Source organism: Suricata suricatta, chromosome 17 (assembly GCF_006229205.1).
Source record: "Suricata suricatta isolate VVHF042 chromosome 17, meerkat_22Aug2017_6uvM2_HiC, whole genome shotgun sequence".
Lineage (NCBI taxonomy): Eukaryota > Metazoa > Chordata > Mammalia > Carnivora > Herpestidae > Suricata > Suricata suricatta.
The window spans coordinates 1,895,547-1,919,359 of record NC_043716.1 but is presented as its reverse complement, the minus strand read 5'-3'; the positions used below and the strand labels follow the sequence as shown (position 1 = coordinate 1,919,359).

The window sequence follows — 23,813 nt, the reverse complement described above, 5'->3', positions numbered from 1 at the left end:
TGGCGGCGGCGGAGGAGGCGGAGGCAGCGGGGGCCGGTACTGGACCCGGCGGGATGAGCGAGGCGGAGGCGGCAACAGTAGCGACAGCGGCCCCCGCGGCGACGGTGCCCGCGACGGCGGCAGGAGTGGTAGCGGTGGTGGTACCGGTGCCCGCGGGGGAGCCACAGAAAGCAGGCGGCGGGGTCGGAGCCGCCTCGGGCCCCGCTGCGGGGACCCCCTCGGCGCCGGGTCCCCGCACCCTTGGCAACCCGGCGACGGCAGCCTCGGGGACCCCTGCGCCTCCGGCCCGGAGTCAGGCGGACAAGCCGGTGCTGGGTGAGGCGGGGGGGCGCGTGCCAGAGCGGCTCTGAGAGGGGAGTCGACGGACTGGGGGAGGGGTATCGTGGAGCCCACAGAGTCCAGCAAGCGGAAGGCGGGCCTGGCCCCGGAGGCTCAAAGGACTAGGTGGGCTGGGGGCAGCTGACCCGAGTGAGTTCCCCTGGTGGGAAGTCCTGCCGTGCCTTCCTGGCCGCAGGGACGTGGTGGGTAGGTCCAGCCAAGTCGGGGGGGGGGCACGGCCCCCACGGCGGGAGACTCAGCCTGGGCAGCAGGTGCACCAGGAACCCTTATGGTGGGAGGGAAGGACTTGGTGGGCCTGGGGAGTACCTGGTTCTAGGGGAAGGGCCCGGATTTGCAGCCCGAGGAACAGGACTTAGAGTTGGGAGGGTCATGAAAGCCTGAGCCCCACCGTATGGGTGCTTCCATTAGGAGGACCTGGGTCAAGAATGCCTTGAAGCTACTGGGCGGAACAGGTGGCTTAAAGTGAAGCCTGCTAGGTCATGGGGAGGTAGACTGGATCTCGAGTGAATCCAAACTGAGTTCAACTTTATTTCTCCCCCAACCTTCTTGCCCCCACTGCACCTCTGCCTGGCAGCAATCCAAGTCCTGGGCACTGTCAAATGGTTCAACGTCCGGAATGGTTACGGATTCATCAACAGGTATCTGAGACCCCCAGGGAGGGGTGGGACTAGTGTCTTCCCAACTGGCCCGTGAGGCTGGGCATCTTCCCGGCCTCAGCGCTACCCCAGCCGAGGCACGTGGTTGCCATGTCCAGCTGACGCTGATTGAAAGTCTTTAACCGCCGCACAAATGTAGGCAGGATGGAGCCTTCTCTGAATCTTCCTAGGGCAGCAGAGAGTTAATGGTCTAGGAACTTGGCAAACCTGGCCTGGCCCCGGGGGCCTTCCGCATTTGGGCATGTGGGTCTCACCTTGTGGTCTGGTTTGCCTCGCCTTGGGGGCAGAATGTACCTGCTGTCTCTGCCTCAGGGACTCTCAGGGCCGGAATCCTCATTCATTTCCCATTTAGGGCGCTCCCAGAGCAGTCCCCTGACTCATCGCCCTGAGAGAGGGCTGCTGGCTCATTTGAATCCCCCCACCTGGCGGGAGGCTGGTGCCGCGGGGGGCTGGTGCCGTGGGGGGCTGGGGCAGGAAGCCAGCCCCCGCAGACAGAGGCAGTGGCTGCTATTTCCCTTCGGTTGGGCAGCCCCAACCCTCCAGCTGCTGGGAGTGACTGTGGTGGCAGATTGTGAGCAGAGCCAGGTCTCCCCGGTGGGCCCTCCCCCAGCCCGGGCACCCTGCCCAGCCCAGCCCTCCTGGGAGGCCCCAGCTCCCTCTTAGCAGGCTGACCTTTGTACAGATCCAAGTGCTTTAAAGCTAGAACATTTGATCTAGGGAAGGATCCCTCTCTAATTCTGGAAACTGAGGACTCCTGGGAGGTTTTGAAGGAAAATCTTTGCATTCTCCCCTCCCCACCGTGGGACGCTGGGATAAACTGGGGTAATAGGCAAGCAGGGAGGGAGAAGGAGGGAGTATTATCTTCTTACTCACCTCTGGTCCCTGGGTATGTTGAGTGGGGGCCTTACCTGGGGTCCCCCTCCCCACTGACGGTGAGGATAAAGTCCTGGTGATGTCCAGGGCAGACTCCTGACGCACTGTCCCCTTCTTAGACGTGTTCTGCTCATCTGCCAGCTCCCCACCTTCCTCCTTGACTGGAGGAGGAAGACAGGAATTTTCCAGCCGGGAGGGGGTTGGAATGGGGCGGGGGGTTGGTAGGTGCTGGCCAGGGACAGTTACACCCAGCCCTGCCAGGTCCTGCGGTGCCCCTGGGGTGGAGGGTTAGGTCCCCAGCAGGTATGAGCGACCAGGCTTCTCCAGGGTGACTTTGTCCTCCTGCTCTGCCCTTGCAAAGCTCAGGCTTTTCAGGGAGGCTTTTGGTACCCTCTTTTCATCCAAGCTTCTGGCTCTCGTCCCTCCCTGGGCCCTGTCTACCACCAGGGAGCCAGGGGGTGCTGGCCTGCTGCTTTGAGGAACAGGCAGCCCGGGAGGCCTCACCGAGGTCCCCCCCTAACACCGCTTCCTGTTCGGCAGGAACGACACCAAGGAGGATGTCTTTGTTCATCAGGTAAGAGCTAGGTGGGCTCTGGGTGGGGGCAGAACCCACCCTCGCCTGGATTCGGGGAGGCCTGTGCAGTAATCCTTAGCACATGGTGTTTCTCCGGCCTTCCCCTCGCTGAACAGCGGGCCCCCAGGAGATGGCACCCCCCCCCCTCAGGTGCCCCTGTTAACCACCACTGGCCCCACTGGTGTCAGGTTGTCTTTGTGAGAAGCGAACTTGCCGCCCTCTGACCACGGCATGCTCCCTGCCTGCACCAGGACGTGCTGACCCAGGAAGGAATCCTAAGCAGTGTTCAGAGGGAAAGGACTCAGGCTAGAGGGACTTGGGGGCGGTGGTTCTCAAAGTGTGGGCCCTGCGTTGGCGGCGGCGGCAGCAGCATCACCTGGCGGCCGGAGCCTCGGGCCCCACCCCAGACGCGCTCCATCAGGGAGGCTTGGGGGCGGAGCCCGGCCACCTGCCTGGAGGAGGCTCCAGGTGAGGCCGCTGCAGCGGCCGCGCCCCCAGGTAAGAGGCGCAGCGCGCGGCTCCCCCTTCGCAACTTCGGAGCCCTCGGCTGTCTGTTTTGCTTCGAGTTCCTGTCTCTGGCCTCCCTTTTCGAAACCCCCGCGGTCTAAAGGGAGGAGAGAGTGTGCCCTGGGGACGGTGCCCAGGGCACAGGCTGTCGCGAGGCCCTGGTTTGCGGCCTCTTTCCCACTAAGCTGGGCCTGCCTCCGCGCTCCACCCTGCGGCCCGGCCGCGACGGAGGTGGTGGAGGCCGAGAAATGGGGCGGCGGGGGGAGGGGGGGCCGCTGCCCTCACCTCACTGTGGCCTTTCCCCTCCCAGACGGCCATCAAAAGAAACAACCCCAGGAAGTTCCTGCGCAGCGTGGGAGACGGGGAGACGGTGGAGTTCGATGTCGTGGAGGGAGAGAAGGTTCGGGCGGCGGGGCGGGGGCCCGTTACCCCAGGCCGCGCGCCCGCACGCGGACCCCGCGCCCTCCGGGCCGCGTCCCTGCCCCGCACCCGGTGACCCTCGGGCTTCTCCGACCTTCACCCAGCACTTGCTGGAGGCTGTCGTCCGGCCTCCCGCCCCCACCCCGGAGGGTCCGGGAGGGACTCTTTCCTTCCCTGGGGGAGGCAGGAGCCGGAGGGAAGCCGGACGCAGGGGAGGAAGGTTCGGGAACGGGGTGCGCCTGTTGCTGGAGCCCGTCCTCACTCCGCGCTCCCCTCCCCCACCCTAGGGCGCTGAAGCTGCTAACGTAACTGGGCCGGGGGGCGTGCCGGTCAAGGGCAGCCGCTATGCCCCCAACCGACGCCGGTTCCGCCGCTTCATCCCCCGGCCGCGCCCTGCCGCCCCGCCGCCCATGGTGGCCGAGGCCCCGTCGGGCGGGCTCGAACCGGGCAGCGAAGGGGAGCGGGCCGAGGACTCCGGGCAGAGGCCCAGGCGGCGGCGTCCACCCCCCTTCTTCTACCGCCGGCGCTTTGTGCGAGGCCCTCGGGCCCCCGGCCAGCAGCAGCCCCTACAGGTGAGGGGCTTGGGGACGTGGAACCCGGGACGCGGCCCGGGAGGACCCGGGGAAGGGCTGCCGCGCGGCTTCCTCCCCCGGGTTTCCCCAGGCCTTCTGTGTCCCTAGGTCCCCGACGGGGTAGAGCCCAAAGAGGTGGCCCCATCGGAGAGAGACCTACAGCAGGGAGATGAGCGGGTCCCCCCACCCAGATTCCGGCCTAGGTACCGAAGGTAAGAGGCCCTTTCTGGGGCAGTCCTTTCTCTGCTGCCCGGCCCTGGTCTGGGCAGGGGGCGCGAGCAGGTTCTGAGAGGACCAGGAGCAGGTGGTGGGGGAGGGGCTGGCACTGGCACCTCTGGGGTTGGAAGATTGGCTCCAGGGGTGCGCAGGCACAAAGGTCCCCCTCTGCGGGGGTGAGGAAGGAGCCTTGGGAAGGAGAGGGTACACCCTGGCTCCCTCCACGGTCCCCCTGCTTCTGTCCCCAGGCCCTTCCGCCCCAGGCCGCCCCAGCAGCCTACCACAGAAGGTGGGGATGGTGAGACCAAGCCCAGCCAAGGCCCCACGGACGGGTCCCGGCCTGAGCCCCAGCGCCCACGAAACCGCCCCTATTTCCAGAGGCGGCGGCAGCAGCCCTCCGGACCCAGGCAGCCCACGGCCCCAGAGGTGAGGACCTGGGCTGCAGGGGGGCGGGGGTGGAGAGCGGTAAGAGAAAAGGTTGGGGCCAGTGTCCCCTTTTCCCTTCCTCCCCCAGCCCTGCCCAGACTGCAGGTGCCCCCTTCCTCAGGACACCCCAGCCCAGGCCCCCCCCCCCCCAAGCCCCTGCAGGCCCCCCTCTTGCTCTGCTTGGAGCCACCTTGGCTGCTTGTGGATGTGAGCCAGGGAGGAACGGGAGAAGAAGGGTGGACAAGGCTGGATCTGGGGGCTCCGCTGACCACCCCGCTCTCTCCAGACTGCAACGCCCATCAACAGCGGGGACCCCCCCACCACACTGGAGTGACTCCAACTCGAAGGACACGCAGAGCTGCCGTCGGGTGAGTGGGCGCTGGGGCTGGGGGGCTGGGGACCCGGCCCCCCCTCCTGCTCACGACTTCTCCATTTCTCTCTCTCAGGTTATCTGCCAGTTTTTCCAACTGCCCTGTGCCCCACCCAGCACCCCTCCCCGCTTCCTGTAATTCATGACCTCACAACAACGGCTTTCCCCTTTTTCTGGAGACTCAGGAGGGCCAGAGCGACAGGCTTTTGCTTTCTCCACCTCCCCGCCCCCTCCAGCCGGGGTAGAAGGAAGGGACCCAGCCTTCTTGTTCAGAGGCCCCACCTCCCTCCCCGGAATCAGGCTGAGAAGGACCCAGCCCCCCTGCCCTCCTCCTGGTGGTTTTTCTTTCCAAACCCGGTTTATTTTGTCTCCCTTCTAGCCCCTATCTCTTAAGCCATTTTATGAACCGTCATGTGTCACCTGAGCCTCCAGTAAAAACAAAAACAGGCTTTTCTGTGGTCTTGGTCTCTGCCTCTTTTCTGTGGAGCATCCATTGCTTCAAGCCCTGTTGGGGGGGTGGGCAGGACCAGGCCTTGAGCCTTCCTTCTAGTGTCTGTGGCCCTTGTGAGAGTCCCTTTCCTATCTGTAACCTGGGGATGGTCTCCCCTGCAGGATGAATGTTCTGGAAAGTGCTGAGGGCAGCATCTGGCACTTTTGGCTACAACTTACTGATCATTTACTGTCAATAAGAGTAATGACTAGGGGCGTCCAGCCAGCTCGGTGGTAGGGCGCATGACTCTTGGACTCGGGGTCGTGGGTTCAGACCCCATATTGGGTGTAAAGCTTTGCTTAAAAAAAGGGCAATGACTAGAGATGGAAGTGGGCAGAGTGACCGCCTCCAGAGGACTCTTTGGCCTTGAGCTAAGGCGAGGAGGGGTGGGGGAGTGGGGGGGGTGAAGAGAGATGAGGGGGTGGGGCTGAGATCCTTGTCCAGCCCGCCCTTGGCCACACCCACTACAGGACGCGAGTGTCTTGTACAGCGACTTTATGTCTGCGTGTCTCTATATACAGGTCGTCCGAGGCCCTCCGGTTTCTCCCTACCCCTTTCCCAAAGATTCACAAAACCTCGGAAGGTTCTTCCCGCCCCGTGTTTACAGGCCGCCTTTCAAATCTGCTTCCCCTCAGTTGGTCAGAGCTTGTGGGTACCACACCCTTGAGGATGGGAGAAGACACAAGAGCCGGGGCCCCCTCCCCGCGTGGGCCCGTGCTCCCATCTTGCCCCAGAAGGTCGAGCCGAGCCGGAAGGAGGCCCTGGGAGGGTGCGTCCTCCGTCTGGGAGGGGTGGAGGCAGGACCCACTTGGCCCAGAGTCTGTTAGGCAAGAATTCAGAGGAAAGCGCCAGAGGAGGAGGAGTCCGAGGTGGCAGGGCGCAGCTTCTCCGGGCCTGCTCTCCGCTCCAGTCGCGGCCGCCGAGCAGTCCCAGGACCCCTCCTCCCTGCAGCCCCCCTTCTCTAGCAAGGGGGCACAGTCTTCTGGCACTGAGGCCGGGTGGGGGCGGGGTGCGCTCCTGAGGAAGGAGGGGACGAGAGGGGAGGACAGCCCGCCCTGCCGGCCACAGCCTAACCACACCACATAAATAATCCAAGGGTCACACGAGGGGAACGAGGGGCACCAAGCCCACCCTTCCCTCCAGCTTCCCGATCCCCTCCAGGCTGCAGGGAGTTCTCCACCCTGGAAGTAACGGGGAAGAGAGGGTTAAAGTGCACAGGTGAGGAGGGGGCTCGGGGGGGTGGGCCCCCTCAGTCATTCTCATCATCAGGCCCTAAGTACTCGAGTTCCGTGCTGGGCTTCACCTCCTGCTCTAAGAGAGAGGGTGTCCGGCGGAAGTCGGCGGAGATCTGGTCAAACGTCCGGCCCCGGGTTTCCGGCACTCTCAGGAAGGTGAAGATGAAGAAGCAGAGGAGGAGGACCGCGAACAGAAGGAAGACGTAGGGACCCATGGCCTCCTGGACAGGTGGAGGAGAAGGTGTTGACAGACAGGAGGGCTGGGGGGGTGCGGTGTCTTGGAGGGTGGGGGCTGGGCTACGCACACAGCACGTGGCTCCTTCGTGGGGCGGGGGCAACACCCAGGAGTGACAATTCAGGGAGGAGCGGATTCTCAGTCCCCAGCCTCTCCCGGCATTTTTCGCCCTCTTTACCATTGCAAGCGTGACGGCACCCGGCTCAGCGTGGACTCCCGCCCCGCAGTGTGGACGTGAGGCTCGAAGGCCCTTCTATTGCTAGCCCTACAGCTCTCTTCTTTCCTTCGACCATGGGGGTCTTCGGGGCCCACATGGGCCACCAAAGCAATCCCCAGACAGGATGGGGGCGGGCAAGTGGGCTGCTGGGACTGGCCCCACAGCAGCCTACAGGGCAGGAGGCCAACACAGGGCCAGGACACCTACCGCGACATACTGGAAACCCATGCCGATGATGAAGTTGCACGTCCAGTTGGAGAAACTAGCCACGGCCATGGCTGCCGGGCGGGGGCCCTGGCTGAACAGCTCGGCCACGATGAACCAGGGGATGGGCCCAGGGCCAATCTCAAAGAATGCCACAAAGCCAAAGATGGCCACAATGGAGACATAGCTCATGGCCGGAACCCGTTCCTGGGGGACGGACAGGGAGAGGGAGGAATTCGGGTCACGTCTTTCTGGGTCCTCCCCTGCTCCCAGCGCAGAGAGCTGAAATCTACCCTGTCCGGCAGCTCACGGAGGAGCCCTGATTAGACCTCGGAGCATTTCTGACCATTGACATCCAGCTGGCTGCCCTACTGCTGGGCCTTTTAAGGCAGAGAGAACAGTCTCCATTCTCAGACTTTCTCGGGGCGCCTGGGTGGCTCAATGGGTGGAGCGTCAACTCTTGATTTTGACTCAGATCATGATCTCAGGGGCACCTGGGTGGCTCAGTCAGTTAAGCGTCCAGCTTTGGCTCAGGTCATGATCTCACGGTTCATGGGTTTGAGCCCTGCATCCAGCTCTGTGCTGACAGCTAGCTCAGAGCCTGGAGCCTGTTTCAGATTCTGTATCTCCCACTCTCTCTGATCCTCCCCTGCTCAAGCTGTCTCTCTCTCTCTTTCAAAAATAAATTTTAAAACATTAAAAAAGATCACGATCTCATGCTTTCACAGGTTCAAGCCCCAGGATGGGTTCTGCACTGGCAGCGTGGAACCTGCTAGGGATTCTCTCTCTCTCCCTCTCTCTCTGCCCCTCCCCGGCCTCATACTCTCTGTCTTTATCAAGAAAAAAACCTTGATTCTCTCTCGGTTCTAGAGCTGGGGCCTTAGGAATTCTTGTTCCTGAAACCAGACAGGGGGTCTTCTCCCTGGCTGCCAGGATTCTGCTACAGCTTCCTCCTGGCCCCGGGACGAGGGCAGCCCGGGTCTCTGGGGAACACTGACCATGGCCCTGGCACAAAGCTGGCCCCAGGATCCAAACTTCAGGAGGGGCCCAGGCTGGGAACAGGGCCCCTGGAGTGGTTCCCACGGACCGGCCCTTCCCCCCTCCCCTCCCCCTCCCCAGGCCTCACCAGCAGCAGCAACGCTACAGTCATCAGGATGGCACAGCCACACATGCCCGCCAGGCCCAGGAGATGGAGGGTCCGACGCCCTGCACGCTCTACCAGGAGCACCTATGGGGAGAGTCAGGGCTTGGCAGGCAGCCTTCGGGCCACAGGAGTGGGAGGGACTGGGTGGGTGGGGGCAGGTGGAGCACGTGACGCCCACAGTGGGTGCCAGCAGTTACCGAGACCAAGGTGAAGACCGTGTTGACCACACCGGCCCCTATGGTGGCGTAGGCTGGCTGCCCCACCCCCGCTGTCTCGAAGATGCTGGTTGAATAGTAGAAAACCTAGGAGCAGGTGAGGGGGGGAGGGGGAGAAAAGAGGTTGGCGGGGTGTCCCTCCCTCCCACCCTGGTGGCCACACCAAGCCCGACCGACCCAGGACCCCGAGTTTGAAGACAGCAGGCCCACCCCCTTCTCCCCTCCTCAGGGGCTGGTCCCCGGCCCCTGCCCCTCCCGGAGGCTGTCGCGCTTACAGCATTGATGCCCGAGAGCTGCTGACTCAGCTGCAGCACGACAGCGATGGCCAGGGGCTGCCGGTGGGTGCGGCTGCCCAGGAGCTGGAGCAAGGACAGTGGCCGCTCGCGCTCCAGCTTCCGCTTCTCCTCCTTCAGCTCCGCCAGCGCTCCAGACACGTCGGCCCAGCCCGTCAGGCGCTTCAGACCTGGGGGCGAGGAGGGGCGGGCCTGAGAGGGCAGGGAGGGGGCCGGGCGCGTGGGCGGGCCAAAGGTGGGGGGCGCGTGGGGGCTCACTCTTCCTGGCGGGCCCCTCCAGGTTCCGGCTGATGTACAGGTAGCGAGGGCTCTCTGGGCACAGGGGCAGCAGGGCCAGCTGCAGGAGCGCGGGCAGCACCGTGAGGCCCAGCAGGAGCGGCCACAGGGTGGCAGTGCCCAGCATGGACTCCAAGCCCAGCACCTGGGAGACGAGGGTGGGAGACAGTGCAGGCCATTCAGCCCGGAGCCCCACTCACCCGTCCCCCACCCGCTGCCTTGCCACCCATCACGCCGGGCCCGGGCACCTGGGCGATCAGGATGCCGATGACGATGGCCAGTTGGTTGAGTGTCCCCAAGGCACCCCGCAGGTGAGTGGGGGCGATCTCCCCCACATACATGGGCACCAGCCCCGACGTGAGCCCTGGGCAGAGGGAAGAAGAGAGGGCTGAGGGCGGCCGGCCACTCCCACCTCCAAGTTCTGGGATGGTGGACGAGACAGGACACGGGGCAGGGCCACGGCGCCCGGCGGTACCTGAGTAGGCGCCAATGAGAAACCGTCCGAGGATGAGCATCTCGTAGGACGCGGCAGCATTGGCCAGGCCCATGAGGGCGCCCCCCAGCACGGCCAGGCCGTTGTTGACCAGCATGGCCCTCTTCCTGATGGGCACAGAGTGGGGCTGAGAGTTAGGGTGCCATACGGTTCCCCCCGCGCCTGTCCCCCACCCCTGCCCTCCGAGCCCATACCTTCCCAGCCACTGAGAGATGACACCAATGAGGAAAGAGGAGACCATGCCGCCCACAGAAAAGATGGCCACGGACAGAGCCCAGAGGGTGGTGAGGGTGCCTGGAGGGATGGAGCCGGGCCCCTCAGGCCCCTGCCTCCCCAGCCACGTCTCATTGTAGCTCTGTTCAATCACCTGGGGGGACAGTGGAAGAGTGACTGGCTGCAGGCACATCGCCCTCTGCTGTCCCCTGCTGTCCCCTGCCCTCCCTGTTTGGACAGTCCACACTCTGCCGGCCACAGGCCCCTCACCTTCTGCGGGGCATTGATGACCCCAATGTTATAGCCAAACTGCAGGGAGCCGAGCACCGCAGAGAACACGGCGAGGACCAGGGTCCCAGTGACTCGCTGCTGGGGGGGCTCCCCGTCCTGGGAAGGCAGAAGCAGAGAGGGGGCATGTCCCAGGGAACCAAGCTTTCTTTCCTTCCTCCAGGGGCCCAGGCCCAGCCAGAGCCGTAAGATGCTGGGTTCCGTCCAACACTCTGGGTGAGGGAAACGGGGCCATATTAGGAATACAGTAAAGATCTCAGTGTAAACAGGAGAAGGAAGAGCCCAGAAGTGATCAGGCATGAAAGAAACTGGATCTTTGGGTCCAGCAAGCTGAGAAATGTTTGAGGCCCTCGGGCCTCGCCATTCCTCTGTGACCTTGGAAGAGGCTTGGCCTTAAGACTTGAGCGCGAATTTGGGTGACCTTGGGTGAGTCACTTCCCACCGTGAGCCCAGGTTTGCTCTGGGTTGGGGGGGATAGGGGTGATGGTGCCTGCCTTGCCTGCCTGTCAGCAAAAGTGAGAAAGTCAAAGTCAAATGCCAACAGTAGTCCCCACAATGCGGGACTGGTGAAGCGGCAAGGGCCTATCGGCAGCCTCTGGCCTCTGCGCCCCCCCCCCCCCCGGGGCTCTCTCAGCGGGCTGCCGGAGGCCCCCAACAGGCTCAAGAAAGACAGTTCCAAAAAGGACATTGCGGTCATTCCTCCCCGCATATGGCCCTAGGGGTGGCCTTCTCTGTCTCCGCCCCAGGCCTCCCTTTCCCCTCTGGGCTCAGACGGAGGGCGGGGGCCGTGCCCGGCTTCTGTCTGGGGAAGCCAGGCCCAGGGGATGGGGGCGGAAGGTGGTGTGAGGGGCGGTGGCGGCGGTGGCCGCTCGTTGGCGGTACAGACTGTCTCCAAGCGGAAACCTGAGCTGGGGGGGGGGGGGCTGACACTCCCCTCAGCCCCTCCACCACCCGTGGGGAGGAGGGAAAGTTCAGCGTCCTGGAGGACTGCCAGGAGTGGGGGGTGGGGGCCCACGGAGAGCCTCTGGTCCTCGAAAAACTTCCCGAGAGCCGGGTCAGACGGACAGCTCCAGGAGGGCACGACTCGCCTGGATCTGCTTTCCCAGGCTGGATCGAGGGCAGGGTGTCCCCGATCCCGGCGCAGCGCGCCCCGTACGGGAGAAGGGAGCGAACCCCGGACTCGAAAAAGCCAGTGGTGGCCCGTGTCCCCAAACTGTCCCCCAGACCCACTCAGCCTCTAGGAAGGACTGGAATCCGACAGTCACGGGTTGCCCAGGCCGGGTATAAATAGCCAGGCCCCCCCCTCCAACCCCCCTGCGCCTGCGCAGGGACCGCCCCTTAACTGACCCCAACAGCGACCCCAGCCCGAGAAAAGCGGGCCCTGTGCCCCCGTCCCGCCCCCGCATGCTGAACCCTACTTCGGAGCCGATCTGTTGGAACCCCGACGGCATCCTGTCTTAGGAATCGGAGGCGCAGGAGCAGCAGTTAACGAGGAGGCGACTGGGGGTTGGCGACCCCGGCCTGGCGAGCAGAGGGCGCGGGGGCGACCGGCGTCCGGGAGCGACGCGCGGAGGGCGAGCCTGGCGGGACCCTCTGCCGCGATCCAAGGATCCAGAGAGCGGCAGGACTCCCCGGGATCTGGCGCAGCGGGGCTGGGGGGAGAGACCCGAAGGGCCCCCGCAGCCCCTACGGGCCACGCCCTTCGCAGCACCCATTGGCCAGGAGCCCGCACACCCCAGAAGGCCACGCCCCTCCCTAGGCCTGGGGTTTAGAATTTGGCACCGGGGAGCGGGTGGGGCCGGGGAGACCACGCCTCCCCCACGTGCCCTAAGGGACACGCCCCGCGGGTTCCCGCCCGCCTCCTGCGGGGACTTTTGGAGACCAGGTCGCCGGACACGGAAGGCCCCGCCCCACCTCGTGTGGAGACTCCACCCAGTAGCCCGGGTTGGGGCCGAAGAGGCCACTTGGGTGTCCTGCCTTGCGGGTTGGGACCGCGGGGTCCGGGAGGAGGGGATGAGGCAGGTAGGCTGGCCAGGGACAGAAGTCGGACGGCCCGACGCAGCGCGCTCGAGGTGCGGCGCGGGGTGCCTGGGGAACAATGGCCTGGAGTAACCCTCCGCGGCTATTTTTAGCTCCCACGTTGGGAGATGCCAAATGTCAAGTCCCGGGTGTCCCGGCCTGTCCCGGGCGGGGGAGGGCAGGGAGATGGAGCCTTAAAGGGTCCGAGACGCGCTTCCCACTCGAGGGCGGCCCGGGTGTGGGGGTGGACAGGAAATTCCGCTCCTAGTGGGGTGCGCATGTGGGCCTGGTGGTCCTTCCGTGTACCCCTGCTCCTAATCAGGCCCTTCCCCTACACCCGATCCCCACACTGGCTCCTGGAGGCGGCCCGAGGGACAGCTGGTCACACCAGTCACGCCACCAGCCTGAGGTCCCTGAGCCGCCACCAATGTGCTGGCCGCGTGGACGACTTGGACACGGTCTCCGGAGGCCGCTCCGGGTCTGAACCCCCAGCGAGGAGGGCGCGACCTAGAGTTGGCGCAGCCCTTGGAACCCGCCGAGTAGCCCTCGAGTCCCCAAAGCGCGGGGCTGTGGCGCCACCTGCGGGGCGAGCGAGGATCCGCAGCAGATCCGGGCACAGTCGTCTCCGGCCCCTTGAGCCTCGGCGGTCCGCCTCCAAAAGGCTTCCAGCTCAGACCTAGTTCTGGAGCTCCAGATCCGAGAACTCCGCTGCGCTGATCAGCATGCGCAGGCTCGCTCTTCCTCCTGACTTCATCCGAGCGCACAGTCGCGTTAGCCGCCCTGTCACTCCTGGGAGAATCCCAGGGGTCATGCTTGATTCCTCCTCCCTTGCCCTTTACCCCCTCCTCCCGTTCCCTTCTCCATCTTTATCCAGTTAGTTACCGAACGTTTCTGTAGTGCTGCCGCCGTGGTCCAGACCATCACACCTCCTGCTCCTTCCTTGCCCTGACTTGGGGGACGGAGTTCAAGGCAAAAAGTTCAACTTCATCACTCCTGCCCCCCAAACTCTCTGGTTCTTTGTTGCCCCCTTTAAGTTCATTTTGAGAGAGCACAAGTGGGGGAGGGACAACGAAAGAGAGGCAGAGCGAGAATCCCAAGCAGGCTCTGCATTGTCAGCCCAAGCCCAACGTGGGGCTCGAACTCCGTGAGATCTTGACCTGAGCGGAAGTTGGATGCTTGACCCCCTGAGCCAGCCAGGCACCCCAATACCTAACTCCTTGTACCCAGAACACACTGTTCTGTCTGCCGTTTCTATCTTGGGTATGGATATCCTGGGATTGCTGTGTGTATCTCTCAGCCTGGAAAACCAGAGGATTCCTGATGCCACCTCCTCTCTGAAATCTTTCCTGGCCTTCCTCTGGGGGGGGGGGCGGGGAGAAAGCCATGTGTCCCCAGCATAGGAGATTGTCATTTTTCCCCCTCTGTACTTCAGCCTTGAGCATAGGTCACCTTGTTTCCCTCTGTGCCCCCAGCACATAGCCTTAGTGGTGGGTACTCAGTAAGTGTTGAATGAATGGCATGAGGGTCTGGCTCTTAGGGCCAAGAGCACAGTCTGGGGAGCATCACAAAGGAGGGAACGACTGGGGGATTGGACCCCCCCCATCTGGCCAAGGGGCTGTAGATGAAGAACTAAGGTCTGAAGGTTGAGGAGTACCAGTCCTTTCTGAGCAGAAAGGAGTGGAAGCCATTGATGGACGCAGGAAAGGACCGGTGAGGACCCAGGGGTGTAGGGATGCTACAAAGGAGGAGGGCAGGGAGAGGGGAAAAGCCAAGCAAGGGTCCTGGAAGAGAAGAGGGAGTAAAGGAGGCGCAGCTTGGGGGCAGATGATGAGTCAGGGTCCCAGGTGAGGTCCAGGCTCCGTCTGTGCGGGCACGCTCCTGCTCTGTGCACACGCCGTGTTTCCCATGCTTCTCAGTGAAACTTCTAGACAGGAGCAAAATCAGGAGAGCTGGGAGGGAGAATGAAGGATGGCCTGGAAGGTGGGCATGAGGTTGCTGATAGAAGACAGGAAGGAGAGGAGAGGTGCATGACCCTGGGGGCGGGGGAGGTCTTTGCATCGGAGCGTGTGTGTCTGTGTGTGCGTGTGCGTGTGCGCGCATGTATCTTGCTTCTTGATAGAATCAGCCATAACCCTCTGCCATGGGGAGCTCATCCCTGCCGGCTTTTGTTTTCCAAGTGCCTGTGACCAGTGCCTTCTGGCTGGGTTCGGCCCATGATAGGTGAGAGGTGGAGGGGGGCCAGAAGAAAGCCAGGGTACCCCCCTCCCCTCCCCTCCCTCCCCGGCCACTACCTTCTGCTCCTACTTCACAGGACCATTTGGCTCCTAGTTTCTGGAAGGCAACCTTGATTCCTGAGCTCCAGCAATGCCATCTCCCCTGTTCCGTCCTCACCACATTTTGTCCACAGAGCAGGGTCTGAGGTGCAGAGGACTGAATGAATGACACAGCTCTTGGTGCATTATCTTTGTTGATCAATGTCTTGTTTTTATTTTGTTTTTAAATGCTTATCTTTATTTCTGAGAGAGAGAGAGGGCGAGAGAGAGAGAGAGAGAGAGAGAGAGAGAGAGAGAGCGTCTGTGCAGTCAGCAGAGAGCCCGATGTGGGGCTCGAACTCACGAACAAGAAATGGCAACGCACATTTCCTACAGGGGTTGTCATGGCTTCCTATGAGGAGGTACATCTGTGATCTGTGTGTCTATTATTATTTATATCTGTCTACACAAGTGGAATTTCTGAGTCATAGGACACCCTCGTACCTACTTTGACTAAGTCCTCCCAGCTTGCTCTGAGGAATGACTGTCCCTGTCTCCGCGCCCGTCACAGTGCGAGAGGCTTCCCCTCGAGTCACAGCCTCTCAGCGAGGGCCAGACGCATCGCAGTTAGAAGTATGGACCCTGGGGGGCGTGTGGGGCGCTCAGTCGGTTAAGTGTCAGACTTGGGCTCAGGTCATGATCTCACAGTCCATGAGTTCAAGCCCCACGTCGGGCTCTGTGCTGACAGCTCGGAGCTTGGAGCCTGCTTCGGATTCTGTGTCTGCCTCTCCCCTGCCTGCTCTCTCTCAAAAACAAATATTAAAAAAAAAAAAAGCATATGGACTCTGGGCTCACACTGCCTGAGCTTGAGTGCCCTTCCGAACTTGGTAACTTTGTGCCCTTGGGAAAGTTACCTAAGCTCTTTGTGCCTTATTTACCTCATTTGTAAAATGAGAGGGGAGATAATAATAGGATCTACATCTTAGGGTTTTAATGAAGGGGAAGAATGTAGCACTCACGGTGCTTGGAGCAGACTGGCCTCAGGGAGGTTGTTGGTTTTTGTTAAAAGGCTTTATCGAGGTATAATTCATAAACAATAAACTGCACATATTTCGAGTGGACAATTTGTTACGTTTTGACCCATGTCTACAGCCATGAAACCATCCCCGTTGTTAAGATAATGGACATATCCATCATCCCTCAAGGTTTCCTTTGCTCTTTGTAATCCCTCCCCACAGCCCTCTCACCCACCACTGTAGGGAACCAATGCTGTCATTCATTATAGGGCCCTCTGCATTTTCTGGAATTTCATGCAAATAGAAACATACAGATGTATTTTTGTGGGGGGGAGTCTGGCTTCGTTCTTTTGAAATTCACCTATGCTGCTGTGTGTCTCAAGAGTTCATTCCTGGGGCGCCTGGGTGGCTCAGTTGGTTAAGCATCCGGCTTCGGCTCAGGTCATGATCTCACGGTTCGCGGGTTCGAGCCCCGCATCGGGCTCCGTGCTGATCGCTATCTCGGAGCCTGGAACTACTTCGGATTCTGTGTCTCCTTCTCTCTGATCCTCCTCTGCTCACGTTGTCTATCTCTGTCTCTCAAAAAAAAAAAAAAAAGTTCATTCCTTTTCGGGGTGCCTGCGTGGTTCAGTCGGTTAAGTGTCCGCCTCTGGGTTTCAGCTCAGACCATGATCTCACAGTTCGTGAGTTCGATCCCTGCATCCGACTCTGTGCTGACAGTGCAGAGCCTGCTTGGGATCCTCTCTCTCCATCTCTCTGCCCTGCTGCACTCACTCTGTCTCTGTCTCTATCAAAATAAGTGACTTAAAAAACAAAACATTAGTTTTTTGGTCAGATTTGGACATCGCGAATATTTTCTCTCATTCTAATCAAAATTCTATCTAATTTTGGGGCATGTGGGGTGGGTCAGTTGGTTGAGTGTCAGACTTTGGCTCAGGCCATGATCTCATGGTTCGTGAGTTCAAGCCCCATGTGGGGCTTGTGCTGACAGCTCAGAGCCTGCTTGGGATTCTCTGTCCCTCTGCTCCCTTCAAAATAAGTAAATAAAAATAAATAAATCCTTAATTTTGGTGTAGTCAAATGACAGATTTTCCCATTATGGTTTGTGATTTTGAAAATTTGCATATATTCTTTTCCATCTCTGCACCACAAAAATATTCTTTTGCTTTTTATTCCAATAACTATGATTGTCCTGTTCACATTCAGGTTATTTACTGATTTATTTATTTTAAAGTAAGCTCCACGCCCAACATAGGGCTCAAACTTACGACCCCACGATCAAGAGTCACATGCTCCACCGACAAAGCCTGACGTCCCATATTTGGGTATTTTAAATCCATCTGGAGTACTTCCTTGTTTGGGGTGTTTGGGAAGCAATTTATTTTTCTCTCTTATTAAGTTTATTTATTTTGAGAGAGACAGAGTATGAGCAGGGGAGGGGTAGAGAGAGAGGGAGAGAGAGGACTCCAAGCAGGCTCAGAACTGTCAGCATGGAGCCTGGCTTGGGGCTCAAACCCATGGACTGTGAGATCATGACCTGAGCCGAAGTCGGATGCTTAACCCACGGAGCCACGCAGGCGCCCCTGACTGTTCTTGCGTTAATACTACACAGTGCCGGGTGACTCAGTCAGTTAAGCGCTGACGTTGGCTCAGATCAGGATCTCCAAGTCTGTGAGTTTGAGCCCCGGGTTGGGCTTTGCACTGACTGTGCAGAGACTGCTGGGACCCACCCAGTCTTCCTCTCTCTCTGCCCCTCCTCCATTCACGTGCATGCTGTCTCTGAATAAATATTTTAAATTGGATTTTATTGGTAATATAGAGAATTATTAACTTTTCTGGAGATAGCTGATATCTTTATAATATTAAATCATCCCATTTAGGATCATGGGCTGTTTTCCTCTATTCATCCAAGTCATCTATGTCCTTTATTTAAACTTTTTTTCCCCACTGAGGTCTTGTCAATACTTGGTTAATTCCTAGATGCCTTATAATTTTGATGCAAACTGAATATTATTTTATGTTGTATTTTCTAAATGGTTATTACTGGGTAGTAAGATACTAGGCATTTTTTTTCCTGATAGGTGAATCTTGTATACAGTAACCTTGCTGAAGGTCTTGCTGGTACTAATAGTGTCTCTTGATTCTATTCCTTTTTTTTTTGAGAGAGAGAGATAAGGAGCAAGCGAGGAGGGGCAGAGAGAGAGGGTGACAGAATCCCAAGCAGGCTCCACGTGGTGGCAGCACAGAGCCTGATGCGGGGCTCAAACCCACAAACCGGGAGATCATGACCTGAGCCTAAGTCAGACGCTTAACCGACTGAGCCACCAGGCGCCCCTCTATTCGCTTTTCTAAGTAGACAATTATAACACCGGCAACTCAGTTTTATTTTGTCCCTTTCAATCATTGTACGACTTACTTCATTTATTTCTTTGTAGTAGTGATCGAGACCTCCAGACCTTGATCCAAACAAAAGCAGGAACAGTGACTTTCTTCATCCTTTTCCCAAAAATAAAAGAGATGAACCTAAGACTTCTTCCCGAGGTATAAGAATTTCCTTTCTAATCTTTGTTTGCCAGAAGTTCTTATCATAAGTAGGTGTTGAACCTTATCAAATGCTTCTTTAACATTACCAGTGGAGGTAACCATATAATTTTATTTCTTTGGCCAGTTACCGTGGTGGATTCACATGGGTGGGGTTTTCTAACTGCAAAGGCCTTCCGTTCCTGGGAGAACGGGCCCTTCTTTGAGATGTCTTACTCTATTATTTTTTAAGTTTTATTTATTATTTATCTTTTAGATGTTTTTAAAAATTTATTTTATTTTTTATTTGTTAACGTTTATCCATTCTTGAGAAACAGAGACAGAGCATGAGAGGGGGAGGGGTAGAGAGACAGAGACAGAGAAAGAGGGAGACACAGAATCCGAAGCAGGCTCCAGGCTCTGAGCTGTCAGCACAGAGCCCGATGTGGGGCTCGAACCCACGAACTGTGAGATCATGACCTGAACTGAAGTCTGACACTTAACCGACTGAGCCACTAAATTTATTTTTGAAGAAGAGAGAGACAGAGCATGAGTGGGGAAGGAAGCAGAGAGAAGGTGACACAGAATCCAAAGCAGGCTCTAGGCTCTGAGTTGAAACAGAACTCGATGTGGGGCTCGAACTGACAATCTGAGAGATCATGACCTGAACTGGAGCTGAAGTCAGATGCTTTACCAGCTGAGCCACCCAGACACCCCTTAAGTTTTATTTATTTAAGTAATATCCAAACCCAACGTGGGGCTCGAACGCCTGACCCCTGACATCAAGAGTCGGATGTTCCACTGCCGGCACCAGCCAGGTGCTGCTCCATCAGGCCTCTTCGTAGAGGCTGAATTTTGGTCTATTTCTCACGCTTCAGGGGCCGGAGCTGCAGGACTGCCCCTACTGCTACTTCTAGACCATTCCTCTTCCTTCATCCTTTAAAATCCTCCGCCCCTTTGAAGTTCAAGTCTGCGGGCTATCACCCTCCACCTCTGGTAGTTGCCGGGTCTCCCAGCCTGGTCACTCACTCACGTGCACTGATGGCTGCAGCACCTGTCTGCCCCCCCTTCTCTTCCCGTCGACCCCGTGCCGGACTTCAACTTCAAAACCAGTGCGGCTCCGCCCAGTCATTGGCCGGGGGGGGGGGGGGGGGGGGGGGGGGGGCCCTCTCCTCAGGCCCCTCCCCTCGGCTCTGGCATCTCCCCAAACAGCCGCCCCCAGTACCCTGAATTCGCCTCCCACCTCCGACCGCCCCCTCCCAGCCCCCGTCTCTTAGTGCAGACCTCCACACCATCCACCCTGTTTTCCACCACCCCAACCCCTTTTGTGTTTACTTCCCTTATGACCCAATGTACCTCTGTGCTCCAACACATAAAACACTCTCGTGCAGAGACCTTAAACTCCTTCCGCTTGCTTTGTAGCCAAATCCCAACCGTGGTCAAGTCCAACCACCCATCTACTTGCTCCTTGTACCCAGCTGTTTACCTGGAGGCCCACCAGAGCAGGACAGCGGAGATGCTGCCTGGCCGCACTTTACATCAGCGGCTCTGCGCCGGGACCCACCTTGCCCTTCCCATCACCTGGACTTTGGCAACGGCGGGAGCCATTTTGGATTGTCAGCCTGGGGCTTGGTGGAGGGTCCTCCTCCCGGCATCTAATCAATAGAAGTCAAAGATGCTGCTAAATATCCTGTAACGGACAGGAAGTCACCTGCAACAAGGAGTTATCTGAGCCCAAATGTCCACGGTGCTGAGGTTGACAGAGCCTGCTTTCAATGCATACTACAGGGGTGCCTGGGTGACTCAGTCGGATAAGCGTCCGACTTCGGCACAGGTCGTGATCTCACGGTTCGTGGGTTCAAGCCCTGCATCGGGCTCTGTGCTGATGGCTCAGAGCTTGGAGCCTGCTTCTGATTCTGTGTCTTCCGTTCTCTCTGCCCCTCCCCTGCTCATGCTCTGTCTCTCTCAAAAATAAATAAACATTACACAAAATTAAAAGAAAAAAAGAATACCACAAAATCACAAAGGAACTCTGCACTTGCCATTCCCTTCACCCACCATGGCTTTCTCTTGGCTGGTTCCCCGCAGGCCACTTCCTAGAAAGTCTCCCTCCAGCGGACTCAACCTCATCCCATTGCCCTATTTTATTGCCTTTAAAACATGCGCCATCTTATTTACGCCTTTATGGCCTGCTTCCTCCCTCAGGGACCCAAGTGACAGGAGGGCAGTGTCCTCATGTGAGACCGGTGTCTCGCGCAGGGCCCGCTCGCTGCCTTACATGGGCACTCAGGAAATATTTGAACAAGTGGATGAGAATACTGTTAATTTGTAGGGTTTTTTTTTTCATTCATTCATCAAATATTTATTGGCGATAAACCCGGAGGCATCGACAGTGGAAGACTGACATTGAATAAATAGGCGCGCAGAGCAAATAGCGTCTGTGATAAGAAGTTGTACAGTTAAAGCACAAATAGTGGTGAGTGAGCGCATTCTCCCAGGGATATGACTCAGGCTGGAGCGGGGTGGGGGGTTGGGCCAGGCCTCCCAGGAGAGGCGGTATCCAGCTGATCGCTGGAGGATGAGTCCGTTTGCGGGCACCGGAAGGAGGGCAGGGGGACATGGCAAGGAGCATCCAGGCACAGAGAACAGAGTGTGTGAAGGAAAATAGTCAAAGAGGTACCCGTCAGGAGCAGAGAGAAGGCTCGTATGGCTGAGGCACATCCCAGGAGCCTCCACCTGGCACGTATTTGCCACACCCAGTAGGGCGGCAGGAGCAGAAGAGAGAACTTGGAAGATTTTAAGGATTTTATTTTTATTTTAACTTTTTTAAGTTTATCTATTTTGAAAGAGACAGTGCGAACTCATGGGAGCGAGTGGAGGAGGGGCAGGGAGAGAGAGAGAATCCCAAGCAGGCTCTGCCCTGTCAGCTCAGAGCCGGTCACGGGGCTCGAACTCACACACTGGTAGATGACAACCTGAGCCGGAATTGAGAGTTGGATGCTCAACTGAGGCGCACCTTATTTTAAGGATTTTAATTTTGGGGGGCCCCTGGGGGGCTCAGTCCGTTAAATGTCTAACTTCGGCTCAGGTCATGATCTCACAGTTCGTGGGTTCAAGCCCCGCGTCAGGCTCTGTGCTGACAGCTCAGAGCCTGGAGCCTGCTTCAGATTCTGTGTCTCCCTCTCTCTCTGACCCTCCCCTGCTCAAGCTGTCTCTCTCTGTCTCTGAAAAATAAATAAAAAACATAAATTTTTTTTAAATTAAGAATTTTAAACAGAAAGTAACAAGACCTAAGTTTGAAACAGACAAACAAAAAAGTTCACTTCTGGAGAACAGGTTCAGGAGGACAAGCGGGAAGGTTTGGAGGCAGTGGGGATGTGCAGGCAAGAGGTGGAGGTTGTGGGCTGGCCTGAGATCGTGGCAGTGATCTTGAAGACAAATTCACTGGATACTGGATATACTTCAGTAATGAGAAACATAACATTTTGCACCTGGAAAGGACCTTAAAATAAATAAATAAACTCGGGGTGTCTGGGTGGCTCAGTTGATTGGACTTCTGACTCTCAATTTTGGCTCAAATCATGATCTCATTGCTTGTGGGTTTGAGCCCCACATCGGGCTCTGTGGCTGTCAGTGCGGAGCCTGCTTGGGATTCTCTCTCTTCCTCTTTCTCTGCCTCTCCCCTGCTCAGACTCTCTTTCTCTGTCTCAAAATAAATTCTATTAAAAAAAAGATAGCTTAAAAAAACCTCACCATTAATCAAAAAAGTATTTCAAAACGAATAACAAAGAGTTCATTAAATTCTGCATTTATAGAAAAGTGAGTAATTAGCTCTATAGGGGCTTTAATATTTTTACTGCATAAAAGGAGAGCCTTACAGAGAAATGTTTGAGAGGAGGAAGAGAAATGGGAAATGTGAGAGAGTGGAGGGAAAAAATAGAGAGACATGGAGAGGGGCCTGGAAAGGTGTGGGTCTCGGGCGGAGGAGCGGTGGGTAGGCAGGACTCAGGGCAAGGGGGCAGTGAGGTGGCGCTGGGGGGCTCCAGGCCAAGAAGGGGCTCCAAGGTAGACTCAAGGCAGGACAGCCCCGCAGGACGAGGGGGAGGCTCACAGAGTCAGGTCGATTCAGAAGGAAGGAAAGGGAATTGCGTGTAAGGCTGAGGCAGGTGGGGGGGGGGGAGTGGAGGACAGGTTTGGAAAATCTCCAAGGGAAGGGAACGACAGGTGTGGCCAAGAATGTCACCTAGGCCTGACCCCACTCCCCACCCTCTTCTGACTTCTGGCCTCAGTGTTTTCCTTTTGCTGGGAAGGACCCTTGAAGCAGGCGGGGGATCGTGACCCCCTGGAGGTGGAGCGCCAAGGGCCCAGGCAGGTCAGGGACAGGGACTGGAATGGACAGCCAAGAAGATGGGGGCGTCGAGGGGGTCTGGAAGCCAGGTGTCAGCTGGAGGGCAGGGTAGGAGGGTGCGGCCAGGTGGCTCAGGGTGCAGGGCGCTGTTGGGGCCGTCGCCTTGCTAACGAAGAATCCAAGGAGGCTGCCGAAGAGGGGAGTTCTGACGGATTGGAGTCCCGAAGGTGGGGACGCTCAGGAGAGCCGACGGAAGAAAAAGAAGAGCGGAGGGTGGGGGCGAAAGTAGGGCAGGACAAAGAGCGCCTGGAGTAGAAACCAAGAGTCCCCGCGGAGGGGCGGGGTGGGAAGGCGGGGCCGAGGGGCCCAGGGCGTCCCCTGGCTCCGGTGCCGCGGTGCCCCAGGCGCACCTGCCCGGGAGAAGGGAAGGGGCGTCCCGGTGCCCAGGGAAGTCCAGTCTGGCGCGGGTGACTCCAAGCTTGGAACTCTGGGGAAGCCGCCACCTCCTCCCTACCCGCAATCCAAGCCGGGCAGGAGAAGGGGCGTGACCCCGGCGCTCAGGTTTCTTCCTCTTCACCTGGGCAAGGAGGGGTGGGGGCCAGGACTTCCGGCTCAGGTGAGTGTCCCTTCGGTGACGTCAGGTCACCCTCGGCCGCCCTCTGGTCCCGCCTCCCCCCTCCCCGCGCTCCCGTTGCCCGCGGGGGCGCGCCCCTGCAGCCCTACATAAACTCAGGTGCGCCGCACCTGTCCGCCGCACCTGCCCGCTCACCGCCGAGCCACCTCGCCGACTGCCAAGGCCACTTTGGGGACTTCCAGTACCCAGGACCCGGCGCACACCGTCCCTCCGCCTTTTGTCCGCGTAGGGTGCGGGGAACGCCGGAGGGGACCGCCTGGCCGTCGCCGGATCGCTTTTTCGACCACTAGTCTCCGGGCGCAGCTGTGAGACCCTTGCCCCGCCTGAAGGATCGATTCGTGGGTTTTTTTATTTCCCGAGTGACAAAAAGATCTGGTCACTCGATCCCAAACTTTGGGTGACCCGCCGCTTTCTGTGGGGCTGCCCCCCCGAGGTGGGTTTGCTTTACCGCAGGGTCGCCCGCCCGGCGTCCCCAGGCCTTTCTGAGGGCGAAGATGGCCAATTCGGGCCTGCAGCTGCTGGGCTTTGCCTTGGCCCTGTTGGGCTGGGTGGGCCTGGTGGCGTGCACCGCCATCCCGCAGTGGCAGATGAGCTCGTACGCGGGCGACAACATCATCACGGCCCAGGCCATGTACAAGGGGCTGTGGATGGACTGCGTCACGCAGAGCACCGGCATGATGAGCTGCAAGATGTACGACTCGGTGCTCGCCCTGCCGGGTAAGGCCGCGGGGCCGACGGGGCGGACGCGCCCGGGAACGAGGGCGCGGG

General features: G+C 58.9%; 3 protein-coding genes across 3 annotated transcripts in view; 2 read left to right on the top strand and 1 right to left on the bottom strand.

Moving 5' to 3' along the window:
* Positions 1-6: 6 nt before the first annotated feature.
* YBX2 (Y-box binding protein 2) lies at positions 7-5,412 on the top strand. The gene is made up of 9 exons (XM_029928494.1): positions 7-315; positions 914-977; positions 2,409-2,442; positions 3,260-3,349; positions 3,657-3,941; positions 4,050-4,153; positions 4,406-4,583; positions 4,870-4,951; positions 5,030-5,412. Exons 1-8 carry the CDS (start codon positions 54-56, stop codon positions 4,915-4,917), a joined length of 1,065 nt encoding a protein of 354 aa, XP_029784354.1. The 5' UTR covers positions 7-53; the 3' UTR covers positions 4,918-4,951; positions 5,030-5,412.
* A 511-nt stretch (positions 5,413-5,923) lies between these two features.
* SLC2A4 (solute carrier family 2 member 4) lies at positions 5,924-11,937 on the bottom strand. Its single transcript, XM_029928468.1, has 11 exons — positions 11,675-11,937; positions 10,239-10,355; positions 9,950-10,122; positions 9,738-9,862; positions 9,511-9,626; positions 9,245-9,407; positions 8,969-9,156; positions 8,676-8,780; positions 8,461-8,562; positions 7,338-7,541; positions 5,924-6,899 (listed from the first exon to the last, which is right to left on the bottom strand). Exons 1-11 carry the CDS (start codon positions 11,705-11,707, stop codon positions 6,693-6,695), a joined length of 1,533 nt encoding a protein of 510 aa, XP_029784328.1. The 5' UTR covers positions 11,708-11,937; the 3' UTR covers positions 5,924-6,692.
* An 11,209-nt stretch (positions 11,938-23,146) lies between these two features.
* The window catches only part of CLDN7 (claudin 7), a 1,213-nt gene continuing 546 nt past the window's right edge, over positions 23,147-23,813 (top strand). Inside the window, exon 1 of the mRNA XM_029928784.1 lies at positions 23,147-23,808. Within this exon, the coding sequence (XP_029784644.1) occupies positions 23,540-23,808 (269 nt within the window). The 5' untranslated portion in view covers positions 23,147-23,539. The remainder of the gene's footprint in view (positions 23,809-23,813) is intronic.